The 23931-nt window shown below is 36.9% G+C and overlaps 1 protein-coding gene across 1 annotated transcript; it reads right to left on the bottom strand.

The window, feature by feature from the left end:
* Positions 1-348: 348 nt before the first annotated feature.
* On the bottom strand, positions 349-20242 carry LOC125258226 (death-associated protein). The gene is made up of 4 exons (XM_048175122.1): positions 20024-20242; positions 19024-19129; positions 3505-3547; positions 349-910 (listed from the first exon to the last, which is right to left on the bottom strand). Exons 1-4 carry the CDS (start codon positions 20076-20078, stop codon positions 791-793), a joined length of 324 nt encoding a protein of 107 aa, XP_048031079.1. The 5' UTR covers positions 20079-20242; the 3' UTR covers positions 349-790.
* Between the last annotated feature and the right edge of the window lie 3689 nt (positions 20243-23931).

Consider the following 23931-nt stretch of genomic DNA (forward strand, 5'->3'; position numbering starts at 1 on the left):
AACGGTTGCAGTTAAAAATCATCATTTGTGTTCTACTGAAGAAACAAAGACACCTACATCTTGGATGCGCTGGGGGTAAGCAGATAAACATCAAATTTTCATTTTTGGGTGAACTATCCCTTTAAGGAAATGCAAGTCTAGCATTTGAATGTTTTAAGCAAAAAATATGAACACTCTTCATTTTATTCTCCATAACTTTTAGCAATTAATTCAGATTGAACTACTTAACATAAAACATGGTTTTGTAGTCAATTTCAGCTTTATATGTCACTACTTATTAGTTGATATTTCCATCAGATAATGCAACTGTAGCTCATGAATGCGTTTTTAAGAGCAAAAAGGCGTGCATGGTTTTATATTAACTCTTTATTCAGATAACCACACCTAGTACCTAATGCCTAATATACAACATTCACCAAGTTCAAAAAAATTATTTATACAATTTACATCTCTCTGGAACTATTCATGTAAAACAAAATTAAAACAAAATAAAACACATATCCCTCATGAAATGAACCCACAGAATTAACATGTTTCTGATTAGTGATTCGCAATGGAGCCTTCAATTTTAGTGTTGCAATGATTTACAGGTAAGAGAACATGGAACGTTTGTCATGATACTGGTCGAAACAGGACACTTGCAGGCACAGACGGAAGGGGGTGGGGGGAGGGAATGCGTACGGAATGCTTGACGGCAAGAGATCCCTGGCAACCTGAGCAGGTGTTTGGGGTGGTGTGGTCCTGGCCCCGTGCGGGGGGGCCCGTGGTGATCTAGAGCTGGGTTAATGGCTCACTTCCGAGGCTGGTGGATGTGCTGGTTGATGTGGTGGGCCTGAGGAAGCTTCTGTACCGAGGGCACAGGTTTCTGATGGGCCACCTGGGCAGCAGCAGGGGTGAAGTCTTTATCCCCCTGAGAAGGACAACCAATAACAACACAGCTAATTATAATTTGCGCATATGATAAGTGACATGACAAATGATCTGTGTGCAGTGAATCACACTGATAATTATACAACAATCAGTCATGGTCCTCTAATCTGATTGGCCGAGAGGTGTTCCAAGAGTGCTATAGAAACAAGCGCGCAACCATCTTTAGAATTTTGTGTTTGAACTTCCATTTTTGTGGTAGATCTCTATATTTATGGCATCGCTGTTGAAGAGTAATTAGCTGGTGAAGTGGATTTATTTATTGTAGAGTTAAAGAAAGTTATCATGAGTATTGTAATGTTTGTAGCGGATGTCATTCATAAATCCATAAGATCTTACCTTCATGCTGTGGAAATATAAACCGGAAGACAGAACACAAGGAGCGCAGCGCTGAAAAGGGGCGGGGCTACATAAGGGGCTTACATCGTAACAGCACTGTGATGATTGTTTTCTGTGTTTCAGAGTTATTGTTATTGCTATTAAAAACATTTTTGTTAATAAAAATAAAGCTAAAATAAGACATAAATATGAGACGAAAATTAGAAATGTCATCTTGGCAACTAACTGGAATGAGTTGTAGCACTAAAATGACCAACTGGAAATTAGAGTTGTCAAAAGTACCGACTTCGGTACTGAATTTTTAAAAACGTGACGCTTTGAGCGCTGTTGAGCAGATTAGTAAACACCTCTGATTGGCTATTGCGTTCATGCGCTCAACATACGTCTGTGATTGGCTGCAATGATCAATGCACAGGAGCACACGGAAGTGTTTTGAAAGCGGGAGTGGGAGCGTTTGAAAGCAGGCGTCTATCGGTGGAATGGTCCGCGATAGACACCTGCTTTCAAACGCTCCGACTGGTTACCTTTTGGAAAGGAACATAAAGTTACCATTCCTGCTCAGAACTAACCAGAGCTAAAACAATTCTGCAATCTTGTGAGTGACACTTCTTAATTAATTACGATTTATATCAAACGACAACAAAGTCATCACTGTATGTGTTTTCTAGTTGCCATCTCTTTAAATCTAAACTCTTTTTATGAGAGATTGAGAGCTCTTTGCCTTAGTTTATGTCTATTAACATGAAAAGGAAAGCGGCACACAGAAGCATCTGACATACAGCCAGATGATGCCCTGTGAGGACAAAAATCCTACACTGGAAGAAAGCAGCAGCCACAGAAATTCTTCAACATCACTTTAATCTGTATGAGAGAGCCTTTCAGAGCAAATATGTGAAGCTTTTGAAGTAGATTAAGGGGTGGACAGTCCAAGACAGTGTAACAAGCCAAGACTGAACACAAGCGTGGCATTTTTTCTATTTTCTGTCTGTTTACCAGCTTGCTGGAGGACTAAAAGAGCCTCAGATGTGAGTATTTAGAGAGGAAATGTTGCATAAATTGTGTCACTAGAAGCTGTTTAGATCACTTCAAAAGTAAAAGGAGGCCAATGCCCCAGTAAAAGGGCTCCATGTGCATCGTGACATCCTCTAGGGCCACTCGTAATGGGCTGTGACATGTGTAATCAAACACCACGTTCTCTTACACATCTTGAGCATCTGACATGTTTACACTGAGGACCGTATATAATAAAATAGCAAACTCATAACGCTGCATGCTCATCCTGGTAAGCATGCACAGATGGATGCATTAAGTCACAGCCTCCATCGAAACATAATAAATCCTGAGACGCTGCCAATCCCATGGCGGCAGAATGGATTAAGGTCAGCTTGGGCTGGAATTGAACGAGCAGAGTGGACCCTATGTGGCGAGCCATTCAACAAACCCCATACAAAGTCTCCAGCACATCGGACTGTTGATATTATCTTAATATTATCTCAAGCAAGACTAAAACGGCTTTTATCTGAGCAAACTATCCATGTCTGAGCCTCAGGCTAGGGTTTCATGAGTGGCGGTTTTAGAGCAGGTTTAAAATGAATTTGGCACTGCTTTCAATTGTATAAAGGCCCATTCAAAGCAGATGCAAATATTCATTTGCAGGGAAATGTTTGGATATAAATAAGGTGTTCCTATGGTCCTATTCAAAATGAGTATAAACATTTACATGCTAACACAATGCAACATTTATATGTACAGCAGTCCAAAATGTCTTTAGACTGCAAGGAAAAGTGACTGAGATATGAAATGACTTTATTATATACACCTTACATTTTTGTGTATACATGAATGTACTTAAAAAATATTATTGTTATATTTGAGTACCCTGTGTTAAATTAATCTGATTAAAACATACAACTGTGTTTGCCAATTCATTTGGATTTAAAATGAATCACGACAGCTTGTTTGATCTGCGCCCTGTCACTGTGTTTCTCTCATGGAGCAGTTTGACCGTCTTCTCTTCTCTCTACTCTGTCGGCAGACCAGATGGTGCTTTTTTACTCATCCGTATCACCAATAGTACAGAGGAGAAACTGATGAAGATTCAGGTATATGTCTTTGGTGTGAATAGACCTTTGGGAAACAATTTGTCTCACATTTGCTTTGAACATGGCTTGAAATAAACCATCAAAAATGTTGGACCAGAGCCTTTGAGTTATGTAATCGATAAACAAGTGTACCAACCTTAGTGACAACTCCTGAGACCACAACAGGCAGCTTTGGTGGGCTACAGAGCAAAAAAAAAGAGAGAAGACCACAGTTACAAACAGAAAGCAATGTCTTTAAAACAAAACAAAACAAAAAAACATTTAAATATATGTGCTAGTTAATGAAGCATAAGCAAAACAGATGAGTGTTTGTGAAGGAAACCATTCTCTTTTCATGTCAAACAGTAACTGATTGCAAATAAGCCTGTATATTAATCAGTCTCTGATTTTTTAGGATCATTAATTTTTCCACAGGGAATATGTGAAGGAGAACACAAGCAACTCTGTAGTCTGGTAATGAATGAACCACTCATATTTCAGAAGGGGGGAAAAAACCTTTCGTGGGTTTCAGCCAGATTTGACTCAATAGTGCTGCCTTGTGTCCAGGCCAAAGACACCTTTAAACTGAATTTAGGCAGAAGGTGAAGGCCAAATTTTAACCAGAGAACTGAGAAATGAGATGATGTTTCCAAACATAAACCAAACGGTACATAAGAAATTGAATAAGGATGAAAATTAGACAGCAGCTAGTGAGACATCTGCTTCAACAGAAATATTTCCTTTAATGTCAATATATATTTGAAAAAAATATATATTATTAATAAAATTATTATTAATATTTCAATTTAGATTATTAATATATAATAAGTATATAGCAAGGCTGTGTGACAAATCACCAGCTCTGTCCATCACCATGCACAAATGCGTAATTAATAATTTTATCAATGCCGAGCTGACAGCAGTTTGTCAGGCTGTATGAAATCAAAGTGTGAGGCCTGCTCTGATTAGCTGAAGGTCAACAGGCAGCATCATTATGGGCGCAGGAGCTTGGAGTAAAATTGAGCTCAATCAAAGATCTGACGTGTCTGTCAGCAGATGCCCTCTACTCCACAGAACTGCTGGAAGGAAGCGTATTTTCTGTGTGCGGACACGTATCTAATCAGATACATGGATGGAATGCTAATGCAACAAATTAGCTACAGCACTGATGGAAACATCATCATATAGATTTCACATTCATCATGTGTGATCGACATTCGCCAGGTTACCAATTACAGTGGGATTTGCATGATAATTATTCTTCTAATTGTAGCCTAACATGGTATACAATATCACTGATGAGTGAAACAAGATAATGAACAAGACATTGCCTATATAGCCATTTGCATATTGGGAAACATTAAAGGATTAGTCTACTTTTAAATAAACTTTTCCTGATAATTTACTTACCCTCATGTCATCCAAGATGTCCATGTCTTTCTTTATTCAGTCGAAAAGAAATTAAAGTTTTTGATGAAAACATTCCAGGATTATTCTCCTTATAGTGGACTTCAATGGGCACCAAACAGTTGAAGGTCAAAATTAGTTTCACTGCAGCTTCAAATTGTTCTACACGATCCCAGATGAGAAATAAGGGTCTTATCTAGTGAAACCGTTGCTCATTTTCTGAAAAAAAATTGAAAATTATGTAAGTTTTAACATTAAATGCTCATTTTGAACTAGCGCTCTTCTTCTCCTCTATTTGAATTCCAGCAGTGTAGATGCTGCTAAGTGTATTACTGCCCTCCACAGGCCAAAGTTTGAACTAATTGTTATATACTATTGAACTAGCATATTGCATATAAAAATTAGTTCAACTTTGCCCTGTGGAGGGCAGTAATACACTTAGCAGCGTCTACACTGCTGGAATTCAAATAGAGGAGAAGAAGAAGAGAGCTAGTTCAAAATGAGCATTTCTGACTATATAATTTTCAATTTTTTTTTCAGAAAATGAGCGATGGTTTCACTAGATAAGACCCTTATTTCTCATCTGGGACAGTGTAGAACAATTTGAAGCTGCAGTGAAACTAATTTTGACCTTCAACTGTTTGGTGCCCATTGAAGTCCACTATAAGGAGAATAATCCTGGAATGTTTTCATCAAAAAACTGAAGAAAGAAAGACATGGACATCTTGGATGACACGGGGTGAGTAAATTATCAGGAAAAGTTTATTTAAAAGTGGACTAATCCTTTAACCAATAGTTTGCATGGGATTGATGACGTTAACTGACAGACGGATGGGACTCGAACTGAGGTCGCCCGAATAGATATGTTGGAGCACTTACCCAAACAGCTACGGCTTTGACAGAAAGGTGATTACATTTTCTAAGATTTATTTTTGGAGCTTTTTTTCCTTTATTGTGATAGGACAGTACAGAGAAATAACAATAAGCAAACTGGGAGAGAAAGGAGGATGGGTTCGAGAAGGTCACCTGTAGTACAACCGAGCTGCATGTCGGAGTGCTGCCCATGTGAGTTATTACAAGATAAACTTACACAACAAAATCATGATATTCTGAACAATGTTTTAACTGTTTTTGTCCATACAATCAGGGCCAAAAATTAACACTCACCAAGCTCCACATGAGAGTAAAATTCGGTTTTTGGCGAATATATGGAAGGGTGTCAATCGCCACTTGCAAAACTGTGAGAACGTGAACGTCGTGAAAGTTTAAGCCTTGCCAATTTAAATATTCAAGCTCAAGAAGATGCCAAGTATCCTTGTAAACATTAACGCAATGTAATGAAACATTAAAGTGACAGCAGCCTAAAAAATCTGTTGCCGTCTGTGTTTTTAAATGTTAATCAAACAACAAAAGACAATAACAATAACTCATTGCTCTTGACTGAATAACTTTAATAAGGATTTATCCACGTTTCATGGCTGGTAAAAAATATGTATGGCCGGTAAATTTTTCTTAAGACACTGGGCATTAGTAGGTGTGGCAAAACAAGTTAGTTTTAGGCCCTGCATACAATGATAGTAAATGGAGTCCAGTGTTATTTTAAACCCCATTGACTTTCATTGTATGGACCCTCTGCAAAAGAAAAAGTCATACAAGTCCAGAGCTACATGACAGTGAGAAAATTTTCATTTTTTGGGTGAATTATCCCTTTAAGTCCTGGTCACTTCTCTAAACCTGTGTGAAAATGCACATGTGGAAAGAAGGGGGGAGTAAATGGAGGGGTCTGATGTAAAACCAGGTGCTCCAGGCAGTTGGTAAGGTACAAAATGGCCTATAAAAATTCCCAAGGGACAGGGAATTTACCGCCACCATCTGAGCACAGAGCAGAAACATGGCTCCAGGCTTGTGCAAGCCGTCAGCCTCAGAAATGACTCTCATTCATTTTCCAAAGCCAAGCGTTTCCCTTAAAGCACTAAGTCAAAAGAGAAGGTCAAGAGTGATAATTGACCTTGACAGGGAAAACAGCTCAAATCAAAGTAGAATAATAATGTCAAAGAGTTGAAGAGTGGCCATTTTCCAGTAGCCCTTCTCAAATACTACACTGTCTGTAGTACATTACACCACCGCTCGCACGCTGCAGGAAACCGAGCTATAAAAGGAGACAATTAAATTGTTATCACAGCGTGAGACACATCCTGATGTCTCAACATACTTAAAGCTGAACATAAATGAGGGCATTGTGAGAAGCGTGGGACTTTGTCTGTAATGCTGTGAAATCCAGAATATGTCAGAAGTTTGTGGCTTTCATCTTGCTGTGAGAAGGGAAGGAAACTCCAAAGATTCAAGACAGTGAAAGAGAGCGAGAGAGAGAGACTTGCCAAAGGGATAATCTCTCTTTGAGGCATAACAGTGCTGCTCAACCTGTCTCATAGCTTCCTATCTTTTAAAAGAGACAGCTGTATAATCTCAGATTAAACAGACACTCCTTTTTAAGGGCAAAAATCGATACAAATCTTATAAATCCAAAAAAAAGAAAAGAAAAGATTTTAAAGATTTTAGGATCAAAAGTCAAGTTATTGAAATCACAGTGTGAATTAATTCAAAAAAGCAAACAGGATTATTTTTTTAAACTGATATATGCTTGTTTAGAATTTGCTGAATGAAAGAGGATGAGAACGTAAAAACAGATAAGAAAGAAGTGTTATCTATTGATTTCTCTCCTATGAAGGTCATTCAAAACATTATGTGTTGGGATTGAACTTTGTGTATAGATAAAGATTTATCATACATAAAATGTTAATCAGGGGCATGTTTTACCCATATTTCCTTTCTTAGCAATACCATTCCTCTCCTGAGGGTGGCAGTGGTGTGCTTGTTTTCAAATGAAGAAATCAGGCCAGAGATGTTGCAAGTACTTTAACTAGCCTAATTTAAGTAAAATCATAGATGGAAAAACACATACTGAAATAGATTTCAGGGTAAATATCAAGGTCAATAACTCTTTAGAAGATGTAATTGTTCATCTTGAACAAAAACAATGTATTAGTTAAACCTCTCCTGGTATTATTGTGAGTGAAAACCAAGGCAGAATTTTCTTGTGCATAAGAGAAGGCAGCCTTCTTATAAAACTAATAAAACAAACTTTAAAGCAATCAATCTATATCAATACATACATACACTAGTGGTTAAAAGTTTGGAATAATTAAATTTTTTTTTATTATCGTTTTTGAAAGAAGTCTCTAATGCTCACAAAGGCTGCATTTATTAAAATACCATTAAAACAGTAATGTTGTGAAATATCATTAGATTTTTTTATTTTAAAATGTAATTTATTCCTGTTATGGAAAGCTGAATTTTCAGCATCATTACTCCAGTCTTCAGTGTCACATGACCCTTCAGAAATAATTTAAAAAATCTGATTTGGCACTCAGTTATTATTGATGCTCAATTATTAATAATGGTTCTTATTATTATCATCATCATTTTGAAAACAGTTTTTGTTGCTTATTATTTTTGTGGAAACCATGATAAAACCCTTCTTTTGAATCCCAAACACTGAATGGTATTATAACACATTTCCACAAGCATATTAAGCAGTTTTCAACATTGATAATAATAATTTTAAAAAAAAAGTTTCTTGAACAGCAAATCAGCATATTAGAATAATTTCTGAAGGAACATGTGACATTGAAGACTTTAATACTTATTACAAAAAACTTTTTACTGTGTCTGTTATTCTACCCATTTATGCCTTCTAGAAGCATATATTTTATATACAATGTGGGCCACAGAAGACTCCCTGTAGAGAGTGATGGAGATTTTGTGTAGGAAGAGCGAGAACTGCTACAGTACATCCAATCCGCAAAGCAGGAGCAAAGGCGATTGCTGCAATTAACAAGTCAGCACAGACGCTCACAACTTGCTGTCGTCATGGCAACCACGCGGTATAGCTTTTATTTACTGATGAGCTAAATCAGGAGGAAACGGCAAAAAACGCTTGTCTGGAGCTGAGGGAATGAACCATGCAAACAACGCAAAATTGGACCACACCTGAAGCTTCATGCTAGGCCTCTGTAGCAAACACAGGACTGAGTCTCAACATCAACAGAATATAAATACGGGGTGGACGGAGGAATGCATCGGCTCCTTTTTGCATTTTCCACATCAATTTTGGTGTAAATAGTATAGTAAAACATGCAAAACAGAGCTCAGAGTACTACACTGTTATTGGCAGCTAAAACCTATAATAAAATTAACCAAAACATGTAATAAATGAACACAAAGGCATGATATGAGCAGGAGTTGAGTTTGTTAATGAGAGGTGTTAAAATCTGCTGAGCTTTCTGCAAAATTCTGCATGTGCAGATTCTGTGTGGCCTGATGATAGGATAGAAAAACCACACACAGGTGGGCATGATACAGACACAATAGTGCTCTGATGAATGGCTTGCTATTACTATTATCCCCCCCAAAAAAAGCCTTTCCCCTCTGAAATTAACTAACGTAGGGGAACTGCATCGGTCTCTGTTCCTTATAATCATACAAAAGTTTACAGTAGTGAAACTAACCCTTAATGCTTTTCCAAAATTATAAATTCCTACCAAAACCTGATGAAGGGAAATGTACAATACTTACAATTATAGCACATTTTAGGATCCAGTTATGCTAAAATCTAGATAATGCACAAAAGATCTTTTTCTCAAAGCCACTGGGTGGATGGGATTCAGATTTGGACTTTAGTTATGCGGCTCAATGTGTGGCATGACTGACAGGCGGAACATTTGAAAAGTAACTTCTGTGGTAATGAGATAACATATAGTTATACAGAAATTCTTCCGACACAGCAGTGAGGCAAATTTAAGCAGATTAACAGAAACAACACACCAAGAGCCCATTATTCCAATAGCGTCAGCACACTTCGCTAAACAGCACAGAGAGGGAAACTAGCATGGAAATAATTGTCATCAAACTGTCAATTTTTATTTTCCTTTTTTCATGTTACTTTATTAAAAATCAGCTCCCATCCCAATTTTCACAATCGCTTCATCCACAGCAGAACCGAGGCAGTGGGACGCGCTTTAGCAGTGGGTGAAATGCAATGCGGTTTTCCCTCAGTATAGTTGATGAAGGTACTGTAAAGTGTCCAAAAATTGACTGCAGTGTGTGAGAATTGTCGCAAGCCAGCCTATGAGCTTCTACAGAAACAGCTTCTGCTCCAGGGTTCAGCTAATGACCTGAATCTGCCTGCCAGTTACTAGCAGTCACACTCCATGTGTTACACACTCTTACCATCTCATGGAAACTGTTTACAACATCTCAGGCTTCAACATACAGAGATGCTCTAATATTCTGACTAATTATTTAAATGAAATCAAATACAAAATAAATGCCTCAAAGTATTCATTAGCAATATTTATTACAAATATTTTTTTAATAAATATTAATAAACATAATTTATGATATTTAGCTTGGGGTCAATTAATACTTTTATTATAATAACACTATTATATAGTATTATATACTAGGGCTTTCAGATTTTTAAAGTCGACATTTATGTGATGAAAGTCGTTGATGACATCATTAATGAACAAATAAGCCTGAACCTCGAGCTGAGACTCGAACACAACACCTTGTGCACAGCTATGACATATGACACAGCGCTGCCCACAAGGCTATTGGTCCTACATGACAGCTTATTTTGATCAGTTCTTTTGTCTCTGGGTCGTTATATTTCTCAAAGATTTCTGCTCGTTCTATATCAGATACAGATAAAATAACATTTATATGAATGCATTAGTGAGAGAGCGATTACGCGTAGGGCTGGGACAATACATCGATTCGCGATACAATGATTCTGGATGGATTCTGATATTTTCTCTCTCGAATAGATTCTTAGCTTAGTTAACAGCAGATGGCGCTCTAGGCTAGTTTTTAACCGCACACTCAAATGCTCATGAAGAAGAGTGCTTGACCACGATTGTGCGTTTGGCTAAATTATGTATGTGGTTAAATATACTTGCACCTCAGCTCAGAATGCTTTTATGACGATGAATGTAAACACAGCCCACTGCGAACACCCTTGTAATTCCTTTTCGAACTTTATGAATGATTATTTTAGGTTTAATTGGTGTGTGTAAAGGACCTGGAAGTAAGCAGAGTATGGGTGTTTCTAAAGAACGTAGTGCCACCTTCTGTTAAAAACTAAACTCAGAATCGATTCGAGAGAGAATTGCGATACATCTGAAAATATCAGAATTGCTCCAGATTCTTTGTATCGCGAATCGAGAATCCATGTATTCCCAGCCCTAATTACATGTGTGAATTAATTCTCCATGGCATCATCTATCTACTAATAGTGAAGCTGTGGGTTTTAGTTACTAAGAAATATAGCTAGAACTTTTCAGTTTCTAAGCTATTTTAATGATAATAATAGAACGGCGATTAACTTACACGTACAATAAGCGGTTTAAAATGTGCATTCAGCCGATGAAAATTGAGCATCCAGATGGTATAAATGGAGTGCTTTGTCATTTACTGTTGAATACGGAGTAGGGCTGCACGCTTTATTGCATGATCCGAAAAATTACATTGAACTTAAATGCAATTATCGCTTACATGCAAGTCTTTGTGCGATTATGAAATCACAAAGGCTGCGATTGTTTTTTTATGCACAGCTTGTAAATGACGTATAGCTCCAAATGCAAATCCATCTGAAAGCACTGCAAGTTTGAATCGCTTATAATGTACATCTTTCCAGAAATGAGAAGCATTTATTAACATCTTGTCGAACAAAAGACAACATTTAATAACATGTTTTTCCTCTAAACTCACTTCATAGCGACAGTTGAGCATCCTTCTGTGAGATGATGTGGCTTCTTACACAGTAAGGCAGTCATGTGTTTATTAGTCATGTTTAATCAATCAAAGCATTTCAATCTTCTGTTTATTCAGCTACAGCAATATGATGCGTGTTATCTTCTTCTGCAGCAGGGCATATTTAGAGTTTTTGCGCAAGAACGCCCTCTGGCTTTCAGATGGAGAAGCATTTATTACTGATCACACAGCCGTACAGCTCTGACAAGCTGCGCATAAAGTAATCATAAATGTGGACTTCAATGATTTCTTATCCTGTTGCTCCCTCTATAGGCCATGATCAGCAACTAGTGGACGTCAAGTTTAAAGTGTCATGGCAGAGCATTAAAGTTGACTAGATTAGTCGTGCAACACCCATTATATACTAGTATTAATATTTAGTTCAGTCATGAAACTCTAGAGAGCACAAGCTAACTGGTCCTTTACATGCAATCACATCATTACTGCATGGCACAAGCTGATTGGCCTTCAGCCAATGAGACTGCTTGCTCAACATTTAAATAGTCTGGTTCATTGTTGTAAGCTAGTCCTGCAGCATGCAGAGTTCCTCTTAAACTCTCCACCTCCCCCAGCTCCACCTGCCTAGATTTGCTATGGGATTTATGCATGTCTATTTATGCAGCAGCATATATTACATGCTCACAGCAACGTGTCTGTGTATTTATTAGCAGCAGCAGTAATAATCAACAGCAGCGTAACAGATCTAGTCCACCAAGACCAAATACATTAACATTGCCATATTCAATAACATGCTAAAACTATTCCAGAGAGTTGTCATGATTGAATTATATACCTTTATTATAAGTGGTGCAACTGTTTAGTGAATTCACCCTTGTGTTTTATATCCCAAACAAATTAGTTTCAGTCATCAGAGCAGCCACCAAGCAGAGTACTATAGTGAGATAGGAAGTTGTACTGGGGGAAGGACAGGGAAGACGGTGGAGGTCCCTGCATCATGAACAGACATACACGTCAAAGAGTGAGCTCACCGGCATAGCACACCACATTAGCATCTCAGAGCTATTCCATTTGCCATCCATCCATCTGAGAAGACCAAATTGCATTTGACAGGTGGTCCCCAGACAGTGCCACTTGACTTGCTGCGACAAATGTGCAATTTTTTCATCAGAAGCCACCTGCTTATAGGCCATCTCTCAGCTAGCAAAGCGAAGAGGGAGGGAGGGAGGGAGACAGAGCAAGACATGGGAGATTATGTGTGCATGTCTGGCACATTCAGCTACTGGACACACTTAAACAAGTATTAATATCTATAATAAAAAATGAAATACAGGGGAGGAACACTTCAATCATTTTGAAATTCAATTCTCAGATGGAATTTCTCACTTCAGAGTTGGCTATAAAGGTTCAATGATCCATGGCCATGGAAGGCATTAGACTTCATCCTGAGCTCACTGAAAACATTTGTAAATTTGCTTATAGGCACGTATGGGAGCTTTGTAAGAAATAATGTTTGTGGAGGAAACCCCTTAGCTCTCAACAAATAAAGCCAACCCACATGAAGGAAACCGAGTGTAAGATTCAGCCTTATTACTTCTGACTATTGTTCAGTTTTGGCTCCTTCTACAGGTCTTGTGTATTGGTTTTGTACAACTATACTGTAACCATTTCCCCTCATTCCAGGTTTCTGAAAGTAAACTCAGTTGAGACAGGATTATAGGAGGTCTTAAATCAATTCCACAGCTCTTTCTGAGGATGTATTGTAACATTTTGTGTCAGTCTTTAGCTTCTTTTTTTGCAATTATTCGTCACCCACAGGTTCTATCTGACATTTTTGTCAAAACAGAGTTATTCACATATTCTTATTCTTATTCTCTATAAGTTATTTACATTGTGATTTCTTTTGAAGTTGTGCACATTTTAGGACTTTAAAAAAAACAAAAAAAACAAAACAAATGGGTCTATACACAAAGGAGTATAGAATGCAAAAACTTTCAAGCTCAATATCTCAAAACTGCTCAGAATGCAGATAGAACCATATAACTCCAAGATGGAGAATTGTCCTGCATTTTGTCCATTTCTGGCACATTATTTTGGCAAATTATTTTTCTTTTGACTCACTCAATGCTTGTCAGATGCGTTTTATGGCAGACACACTATTCAGTAGTCAGCATAATGACTCACTTTTGCTGATATATTGTTGTTTAGTTATGCGTGTCCTCCACATGCATTTTGAGGGCCAACTAACTCTGAGCTGTTTACGTCCTCTGACTCTGAATTATACATTTCTATGGCAACACCAAAATGAGTAATCTGAGTAATCAATAGACAAAACCACAATATAACAACAGTCTTTTTGCAAATGCCTTAATTAATCTTGCAGCTTATTTAGCAGGACATAGTTAGTTATTCAGTGTTGGTGTTACTTTTAAAGGTAATGCATTACAATATTACGTTACTCCCTAACAAGTAACTAATTGCATCACTTTTTATGGAAAGTAATGCGTTGTGTTACTTTTTCTTACCTGGGCTGGGCTTGGTTGTTTTGTTTTTTTAATAAAAAAAAAAAGTTTTTCTTGGCAAATGTAAAGGCCCTTTCACACAAAAGTGAAATGAATAAGCCTCAGGCTGAAGGAAATACATATTTACGCCTGTACAGTAGAGGGCGCAGCTCAAACAAACCTTTCAGCTGTGCAGCCATTCTGGATAGAAGAAGAATAGTATGCAAGAGAAGAAAGTTCAACACTCTTCAGCAATAAAAAAATAAATAAATAAAATAAACACAAATATCACATTTATCTAAAGACAATTTTGCTTATTAGTATGGTTGAATTGGATCATCAAAAGGTCAGCAGCAAAGACACTGGTTAATAATGTGAGATTAAATACATAAAGTATATTTGTGTTATTTAACATTTAATTATTGCAGGTTTGTGTAATATTATGAGTTTGGATTTCACTGTTTTTATTCATTTTGAAGAATAATGAATCTGTTTTTGTGGAAGTGAGTAAATGCATGATCACAATTAGTCTAGTATTACAATAACCACCATGTTTACACACCGCACACACAACGCCTCTGCACTTACTTCTGGACAGGAGAGGCATCAGTGAATAATTAGGAAAACAACTTGAATTAAAGTTAAAAGTAAGATATTTTGTTGTAAATTTAAAAGAGGTGATATAATGCCACTTAAGTCTCTGATGTCCCCAGAGTGTGTATGTGAAGTTTTAGCTCAAAATACCCTACAGATGATTTTTATAGCATGTTAAATTTGTCAGTTTTTGAGGGTGAGCAAAAACGCCGTTTTTGTGTGTGTCCCTTTAAATGCAAATGAGCTGCTGCTCTCAAGAAGAGGGCGGAGTTTCAGGAGCTCTTGTTTTGACTATTTTGGGAATCAACACAAGGGTAAGGAAACATCTTTTAATCAGCCAACAAGGCACAAATGGCCTATAACATACTAAGATTCAAAAAGATTGAATTAAAGCGATTGTTCATCCCCAAATTATTATTTTTTTTATCATTTTCACCCTCATGCCAACCCTGATGTATATGACTTTCCTTCTTCAGAGAAACACAAACAAAGATTTTTAGGAAAATAATAATATCTCTGTTAGTCAATATAATTGGTCGTCGTGTGGTTTTTCAAGTGTCAACCGAGCGGCACCCATTCACTTGCACTACATGAACTCATGTAATGGATTATGGGTTATTTAACTTAAAAAGAAAGTCATATACATCAGGGATGGCATGAGGGCAAGCAAATGATGAGAGAATTTTAATTTTTGGGTGAACTATCCCTTTAAAAGGTGCAGTAAGTGATTTCTGAGAAACCCTGTTGAAAGTGGATCGGACCGAGCACCACAACACACTTGTAGCCAATCAGCAGTAGGGGGCGTATACACTCATGATGGGGGAGAAGAGAGAGTGAACAAGAGGGAGATTTGAAGAAAGACTGTAGAAAGAAACAAAAAAGGTCAGAGGAATATCACTGGACAAAGAAGGGATATGATGATCAGATAAGAGCTTTAGGACCCATGTTAAGATTAGAAAAGCTTTCCAACTCGAGAGAGAGCTAAGTGAGAGGGCCTGAAAAAGGACCCTGAGGTTGCATTGTTTCTGCTCCATACATGAGTAACATTGGTTTTGCTATGTTTCACAGAGCCGAGATATGCTATTGTTGTAACTCTTGCTTCTATATACTCTTGTGTACTGTATGCTCATTTTTTGTTCTTCCTTTTTGTTAGTTTGTCATCTTTTCCTTATTTATCTCAAAGCATTATTTTGCTTCACTTCAGCTATGATAAAGAGTCAACCAATCTTGCATTGCATATTCATGCATTTTGGTTGTGGAGCAATGAAGGGAGGGGTTTGTTTATTTGGGCTGATTTCAAATATCCACAGCACTTCTCAGAAATCACTTACTGTACCTTTAAATGATACTAACCAACCATCCAAGGAATCACTGATGTCAACAACTAAAACAAGCTTTGTAATAACATCTGAACACAAAGAGACTACACAGGAAAATGCGAGTTTCCTCTTAGCTTGCCAGCGTTGCGAGAAAATGCCAAACCTAATAGCATGGGTGCAGGGATTACATTCTAACATCACAGCGCGTTTCTTCGGCACTGAAACCACATTTCAACCTCTTCTCTGAAATGTCCACTCGCAAATGACTTCCATGTTTCTGAAAGAATGCCAAAGAGATATTAAAAGCAGCTTCAGGAATGAAACACCTTGTAGGATTTCCTGCAGCAGGTTGAGTGAGCTGATAAGGGCTCGCTTGCAGACCTGCTGTAACGGGCGGGCGATCAGTCATCAGGTACAGGGGTGGAGGGGACTGCTAACAAAGCCATAAAGCCCATCCGAATCAGCAGCCAAACCCTGTGGACACACCTCAGTAGTGCTGAAAACAGGTCGGCTACAACACGACACAAGCACGAAATAAATCTGAGGACCGTCAAACTTCTGCACTGCACATTTGCACTTATGCAACAAGCAGCTAGACAGCTACCCAGCAGATAACTCAATGCAAGCTATTTAACTTAAACACACTCCACCACAATGAAGAAAAAGGAACATGTGATATCCGGCTGTTGCCACATATTCCTTTACTGCCACACCCAAGATTGTTACGTTTAGTTTGCAACCAAAAATGATTGCCATGTGCTCAGCAATTCAGAAAGTTGTGTAAAAAGACAACAGTGTGCTGCTAAATTCACCTTCACTCTTACTCATCGAGAGACAGATGGACATTAACAGTGACTTCATCATCATATTAAACATTCTGTTTTAGTGTGGACCGCTTAACCAAGAAAAACAGTCTCGTTTTAGCAGAATCGTCTCCATGTGCCAGCAGTCAAATGGGAATTGCACACCTGTGTCACTGATCAAATGTTTTTCAACTTGAACTCAATGTCGTGCCAAGACTCTATGACCTTTAAAATGTGTTACTAAGGTCTAGTAAGAATTTTGTTAGTCAAGTAGGGCTGCATTAATCACAGTAACACCAAAATCACAATACGGCTTAATGTGATTATCAAATTGCAAATGCCGTGATTTAATTAAATAAAAATGCAATATATATGTTTGTTTTAGAGTGAAGCACAGCACTGTGTATTTATACTTGTGAGCTGTTCATAGTATAGTGTTTTCAGTGTCTCACAGCAGCTCGGTTCAGAGCTTTTTTTTTTTTTTTAAAGCATTTTAAATTGCAATTTTTATTAGAATGACCTATATTTACCTATATATTTAGCAATATCACTATTATTATTATTATTAACAATTGTGCATGATATAGACAGGAATTTCCTGCTTAAGAGGATATAAATTTTATATGACAAAATAATGGCTGTACATTATGCTGCTTTTAAAGGGTTAGTTCACACAAAAATGAAAATTAATCGAAGCTTTACAAAAATCTAAGCTTTACGAATCTTTTGTTTCGATTCAGTGCTTCGGATTGCCAAAGTCGCATGATTTCAGTAAACAAGGCTTCGTTACATCATAAGTATTTTGAAATTTCAATAGTTTGATACGCGATCCGAATCACTGATTTGAAACAAAAGATTCGTAAAGCTTCATGAAGCAGTGTTTTGAAACCGCCCATCACTAGATATTGTTGAAAAGTCATTATTTTGTTTTTTTGGCCCACAAAAAGTATTCTCGTCGCTTTATAATATTAAGGTTGAACCACTGTACTCGCATGAACTGTTTTAAATATGTTTTTAGTACAATGTAAATCCGAACAGTACTACTAACTTCTAAAAATTGAGTACGCTGCAATTAAAGTCTGTTAAATCATTGCTGCAACTTAAAACAATTACATTTTCTGAACGAGGAGTTTAGTTTTATTTTGCGTAGCTCAACATTTTTGAGTAAATCCTTATACTTATTATTATTTTTAAGTATACTGAGTGAAATAAAGTGACGTGATCCATGTCACGTCGTTATCAGAAGAATCCCCTCAACATTAAACTGAGTTGCAGCAGATTTCAAGTTCCCAGCATGCATTGCGTCACACTCTGTAAGGGAGAATAAATGTTGAAATTGAGTGTTAATTTGTGTGTTTTTGCACAAGATTAATACAGGGGAAGATGTGAAGATTTAAGATGCTTTACTTAAATTTTTTGAGGTAATCGATTCTACAATAATTTTGAGTATTCTGAACTTATTGGGTTTAACAGTGTACCTTTCTGGACATCTGAAAGTGTTAATTATCTTGCCGTCAATGGAGGCCTCATTGGATTTTATCAGAAATATTTTAATTTGTGTTCTGAAGATGAATGAAGGCCTCATGGGTGTGGAACAACATGAGGGTGAGTGATAATGACATAATTTACATTTTTGGGTGAACTAACCCTTCAAGTAAATAAATGGACATGCAATATTGATTTCAGTTAATTAATTTAATGATGTGGAAGAACTGTAGCGTGACACAGCTAAGTTTCACAGCAGTCCACCACAGTTTAGTGTTATTATTATGCAAAATATACACCTGCAGAATGCAGCGATCAACCAATCAGAATGAAGTATTCCAGAGAGCTGTGCAATAAAATAACACATTTTAAAAATGCTCTTTGTCTTGATAACAGGCTAGTTATGGCTGGAAATAAGTCAACTGGTTGCAAGTCAACAAAATGAAAGTATGAGCACACAGATACTAAGGTGTTATGAATTGATACATAAAAGTGAAACATGTTTTCTCTCTTGGGCTCCATACAAGAGCTTTATGAGACTTAAAAAGTCTAGACCAATTTTCATGTATACTTCAGCACAGAAATTAATCAATAAAAAACAAAGCAATCATAATTCTGACAAGTCTGCAGCTGAAGATATATTTTATCATGTGTTTCACTAGAAGAAACAGCTTATCAGTGCAGAGAGATGGAATTGGAATGCATACTGCAGAAATGTGAAGGTCAGCATACTTACGGCTCAGTCTCATATTCTTTATTGTCTTTCTCTTCTTGTTTCTTGTCTGGCACTTCATTTGCAGACTGGTGCTTCTGAACTATCCTCATGCCACCTCCTACTTTCACTGCCAGATATGAACAAAAACAAGTTTAGAGTTTATTATTGTGGTAAATGAGATTACTTTTATTATATAATGTTATGAAATTTGACATATAAATCACTAGAGGCAGTTTAGTGTGCAATCTTTTTCCCTTGGCCTACTTTTAGAGTCATTACACGTTGTTATCTGATTTCTTGTGTACTTTACACCGCACAGATAGATATGCTGACGAAGTGAAACACAATGCGAAATCACACATTTACACACCGTGAAAGGAAAAAAAACGTGGATGAAAAAACTGTGCCATGTGTCACAATCAAACATGGTTGATTGGTAGCATACAATTGTCCGTTAGAGACAAGTGACTACTTGTGGCATGCAACGTGTAAGCACTTCCCATGAGCTCAGTCCTGCATTAGGGACATTCCACAAAAAGTATGCCTTAGTCATCCCCTATGAAGATAAGCTGACACCAACTTTTACTATTTTTATTTACTATTTACTTTTATATTTTTGTCAGATGCCTTTTTGGCCCATCCAAGGCCTGTTTCCAACTTATCCTTAATTATAAAACATACACCAAAAAAAAAAAAAAAAAAAAAAAAAAAAAAGTTATATATATAATAGCATTATTACCATTACAGATTTAAAAACTTTAAAATAGTTACTATTATCACACTGTTACTATGATTAGGAGCAATAAACAAACTGTACTGAACAATGGGAATAGAAAAATGTAAAGCATCAAATTATTCTTTGTTTTCTGATTATTTTTTTTCTGAGACAATGTCTAAAATGTACAGACACACACAGAAAATCACAATTTCTAAATAAAAATGCACACATTTATCGTAACGGTCCACTAGACTTCCCAGAAGAAAAACAACAACAGCAGAAGCAATAGCACGGGGACATTACCAGCAGGGAGATGTCCAGCTTTTGTTTCGATTTTCTCTTTGGGCGGCGATGACATGGTTGCTGTCAAGCGCTTCTTCCAAAGAGTTGCTTCGTTGTCTTCAAAATAAAAACAATCCTTCTGTTTCCTGGATGAAAATAACGCAGACTACTGTCGAGTTCGTCAACGTGGCTTTTCCCTGCCCATTGTTTGGCAACGGTGCGTGATGACGGCAGTGGTCGCTCCAGCCAATAAGAGCGTTTATTGAGAAAGGACGTTCCACCTCTTTACTATGGAAAGTCCAATGGAACATACGGGGAAAATCAGAAAACACAAATCTGCATGTCGAGCTGTGTAACTTTTATTAATAAGCACACAGGTTACATTTTTTAGATAGAGAGCGGGAAGAAGTGTTCTTTGGTTTCATTAAAAGAAAAAGTAGCAAAAAAATATGTATATATATATATATATATATATATATATATATATATATATATATATATATATATATATTTTTTTTTTTTTTTTTTTTAATTAGAAAAAGCACCCCTAAAGAAATCAATAGTACTTTTAATATGTTAAAAATCATGCAAAATATTACTCACATCATGAGATGAGATCTCCATCATATCAGTCTGGAGTCGATACACTCATGGTTAAGATGTATGAAGGATAGCCTAAATATAATGTCTGGAAAATGTTAGCAAACATAATAACCATTTCGAACATGGGTTATTTATGTCTGGAAAGCTCTGTTTGCTTTATTCCAGAACACTGCTGACAATGTGAGTGGTCATAATATAGCATTACCACGCCAGATGAAACAGGGTTAGATGCTAGTAGCAAAGAAAACACACTGTTCTCATCAAAAATACAATGAACACAGTTTTACACTATGGGGGAAAATGAATCATGTCAGTCTTGCTCAAGTCGGTCTACATAACACAATGGAGTTCCCTAAATAAACATTGAGGAATGCAAATTTGAGATCACAGTCCTTATATTTCATATTAACCCCTGTGATATTGTGTGCAGAGAATCATACAGTTATCATACCAAAGGGCGAGTTTAGCCCAAGGCTATTTGAGTCAGATGCAAACAAAATTTCTTAGTGTGGCTTGTCAGAATCAGTAAATCAAGTTCTGTTCTTCACAAGTGTATATAAAGCAGTTATTCAATAGATCTATCAGATGTGTGCCCTATTGCACTGTTGTGCAACCAGCAGCTGTTATTGTGTTGATGAATTTATACTGAGGTGAATCATGACCACTAGAGGGGAGACTAATGACAGGAGTCTTTATTTTGAAAACAACCCATGCAACTGCACTTTTTAGGCAGCGGGTAAAATAAAGCAAACAGTCCAAACTGATTTCAAATCAATATAATGTGGAGTTTATTGTGATGGAGCAGAATTCTGCATTTGCAGCATCAGCTGTTATAGCTGTTAGATTATGTCCATAGTTGCTTGGTGAAGTATCCCATCATGTATTAAAGCAAATAGGCCAACTCACTATCACTAACCACAAAAAGCCATGTGAGGAGTGTTCTGGGTTCACTAAAACAGTTGTCCCGCCCCAGTGAAAGGCAATCAAACAGATATGAATTATGGTTTAGGGAGCTTCTGATCTGAGCCTGATAGAGGCAGTATTTGATCATGCTATATCGCTCACAGGTTGAGCTGTATTGTGCAGAACAAATTGTGCCAGTGATGTCTGACTGTCAATAATCTCTGTGACATTCGCAGTCAGATTGGACTTCCTGTGTGGACGTATCATGAGATATTGATGGGAGCTTTATGTAACCTTTAGCTTGCATGCTCTAATAACCAAATGTTCTGATTAATATGAAAGACCTACAGTCACAACCTGAAATGTCCTCATATCACATAAGCTGTCACTGGGGTGGGACCCTTTCAAAAGGTACTAATATACCATTTAGGTATTAATATGCACACTTTAGATACGAATATGCAGTGTTGGGGAAAGTTACTTAGGGGGAAGTAATACAATATTGTGTTATACCCTAAAAAGTAATTGCGTTACTTTTACTTTTTATGGAAATTAATGCGCTATACTTTTGTGTTACTTTTTCTCACCTGGGCAGGGCTTTCTTATTTGTTTTTAATAACACAAAAAACGAAAGTTCTATTTTTTTCAAATGTAAGTGAAACGAATAAGCCTCAGGCTGAAAGAAATACAAATCTTTGCCTGTACAGTAGAGGGCGCACCTCAAACAAACCTTCAAGCTGTGCTGCCATTCTGAATCACAGAAGAATAGGATGCAGGAAAAGAAAGTTCAACACTCTTATTTCAGCAATAATAATAAAAAAAGTGTTGTTTATCATTATCATTTAAGTAATTTTAGCTTATTAGTATGTGACTACAGTGGTTCAACCTTAATGTTATGAAGCAATAAGAATACTTTTTGTGCGCAAAAACAAAACAAAAATAACGACTATTCAACAATTTCTTCTCTTCCACGTCAGTCTCCTACACTGTTTATGCTGTAAACACAGTGCAGTGCTTCCGGGTTCTACGTCAGAAAGCAGGCTCAGTATTCTCTCGTCACTTCATAACATTAAGGTTGAACCACTGTAGTCACGTAGAATATTTTAACGATGTCTTTACTACCTTTCTGTAGATTGCTGTAGAAATATTGTTCATTGTTAGTTCATGTTAGTTCATTGTTAGTTCATGTTAACTAATGTAGGTAATTAATGTTGAAATTGGTTATGACATTGCTGTGTATAGTGAGGTCAGAAGCTCTCGGATTTCATCAAAAATATCTTAATATATGTTTTTGAAGATGAATGAAGGTGTTACGGGTTTGGAACGACATGACGTTGAGTAATTAATGACAGAAATTTCATATTTGGCTGAACCAACCTTTTAAGGGGTATATAAAATACAAAGGTATACCTTTTGAAAGCGTGTATTTCACATTACAGTAATGAGAATTGTGGAGCAGAATGAGCTTAAAATAATGTTACAATATATAAAATCTTTATGGTAGCCTACTAAAAGAAGACTATTCTCTTTATGCAAAATTCTTTGGGGGTGACCTATACTCCTCTTCATTTTTCCCTGTACATGAAAAAGAAGCTATTGGTCATTTTGGAAGGAAACAACACTGATGTAATCAGGTCTGGCACAAAGGTGTAGCGTCTGACATTCACAGATGCCTATTAAACTAACAACCCTGTTCAGTCCAAAATGAATCCTGACGAAAATTCATTTTCCCTTCATGAATAATTTCATCTGCAGTGGGATGATGATTCTTTTGTTTAACTTTCGTCTATACAGAAATTGATTTTGTGCCAAATCTGCATTTTGGGGCTCTAATTCATGGATGTGTCAACAGTACGAAAGAGAGATGGGTTTCGAGTTCTTGCCGTATTTGCCCTGGCGTAAAATGAATCACATTGTTGAATTGAAGACCTATTTTCATGCCACATTAGATTATAATCCCACAGTGTGAGGCGGCACACACTGAAAATGAAACTTTGGTACATATTGAACACTTAATCATTGCAAGGGTTCAGGGGAAATAGAGCTATTCTGCACACCCTCTGAATTTAATTTTACAACTTCACAGTGCCGAGGGGATGAGACAGCGAGGGTCTGACTGAGTCTTGCATTGAAATATTTCAACATGCGAGTCAGTAACATTTACAGGCTACTATAACTGACACAAATGCTCTACAATTGCCAACATTCAGACTATAAGAATTCAAGTCTCCAAACAATGTTAATCTAACTTAGACTTACAAACATTATAGAGTCAGTAACGTTATCTCACAAATCCAATTATGGTGTTGTGTAAATGGTGTAGGACTCAAGATGAGGAGACTTTTGTTTTATGATATGCAAGGCTGAAGCAAAAAAAATATAAAAAAACATTCCATATTTTGTTCCTGCAGTAGTTTGCTTGT

The sequence above is a fragment of the Megalobrama amblycephala genome, linkage group LG22, assembly GCF_018812025.1.
Source record: "Megalobrama amblycephala isolate DHTTF-2021 linkage group LG22, ASM1881202v1, whole genome shotgun sequence".
Lineage (NCBI taxonomy): Eukaryota > Metazoa > Chordata > Actinopteri > Cypriniformes > Xenocyprididae > Megalobrama > Megalobrama amblycephala.